The sequence below is a fragment of the Punctularia strigosozonata genome (genome assembly GCF_000264995.1).
Source record: "Punctularia strigosozonata HHB-11173 SS5 unplaced genomic scaffold PUNSTscaffold_132, whole genome shotgun sequence".
In the NCBI taxonomy this organism is placed as follows: domain Eukaryota; kingdom Fungi; phylum Basidiomycota; class Agaricomycetes; order Corticiales; family Punctulariaceae; genus Punctularia; species Punctularia strigosozonata.
In genome coordinates, this window is record NW_006767564.1 from 1 (window position 1) to 951 (window position 951).

The following is a 951-nucleotide window of genomic DNA, read 5'->3' on the forward strand; positions in this document are numbered from 1 at the left end:
TGTCCCTTATGTCCTAATGTACTTATGATGCCTCTGTAGTCATATATTAGGTACTACATGCATAACTCAGTCTTTTCCCTCATACTTTGACTGAGGATCATATATTAGGGAATTATCGCTCTTGCCTTCAGATCCAGAAGTTCATCATCGAGCCCTTCATGCGATGCTTGAGGGGGGGAATGCTCAGTTGGTGGTGAGTAGCATGCACACTATGAAACTTAATCAGTCTCTGCAATCCAAGGAAGATGCGAAGAATACAGAGCGGAGGAACAAGTACATGGTGGGTGGGATGGCTAGACATTTCACCCATAAAGGCTTCATTGCAGAGGAGGAAAGGCTGGAGGCGATTGCAAAGGAGAAAGAAGCCCAGAAAGAACAGAGAGAAACGGCAAGAAAGCAAAAAAGACATGTGAAGGAGGCTTTTGAGGAGTGGTGGAGAATGGCAAAGGAGGAATACTCGAAGGACAGGAGTGAATATGAGGAGATGAAGAAGAGATTGATCAGCGAGGGGGTCAAGTGTAAAGACTTACCGAAGGCACCCCAGAAACCAAAGAAGGCAGACTATCCCAAGGAAACAGAGGATCTCGATGACTCTGAGAGCGACGATTCAACCAGCTCCAAGGTGTATTAGGTGGGTAAGCATTCCCCGATGTATTGCGATAGGTTGGCTCAGCATGTTGATTGTCGAAAGGGCGCGAAACGTTCAACTGACAGTGCGTGTGAGCGCAATACTGGGCAAGTCATGTGACTGCATCAACAAATAAAATCTGCACCATTTGGTGCTCAGGATGCTGTAGCTCCTCATTCTCGCACAACACATTTCTGAGCTTCGAAGAAATTCATCAGGTATACTAGAGCATTATATTAGAGATGTATATAGTTTTTAATGTATATAATGTTGCGTAGCGGCGGCAGAAAGCCATGCACTCCTGAGTGCATCAAGGAACATCG

At 45.5% G+C, this 951-nt stretch overlaps 1 protein-coding gene across 1 annotated transcript; it reads left to right on the forward strand.

The window, feature by feature from the left end:
- Positions 1 to 211: 211 nt before the first annotated feature.
- Positions 212 to 631, forward strand: PUNSTDRAFT_139691 (uncharacterized protein; the record flags this gene model as incomplete). Its single annotated transcript, XM_007389424.1, has 1 exon — positions 212 to 631. One exon carries the CDS (start codon positions 212 to 214, stop codon positions 629 to 631), a length of 420 nt encoding a protein of 139 aa, XP_007389486.1.
- Positions 632 to 951: the final 320 nt, after the last annotated feature.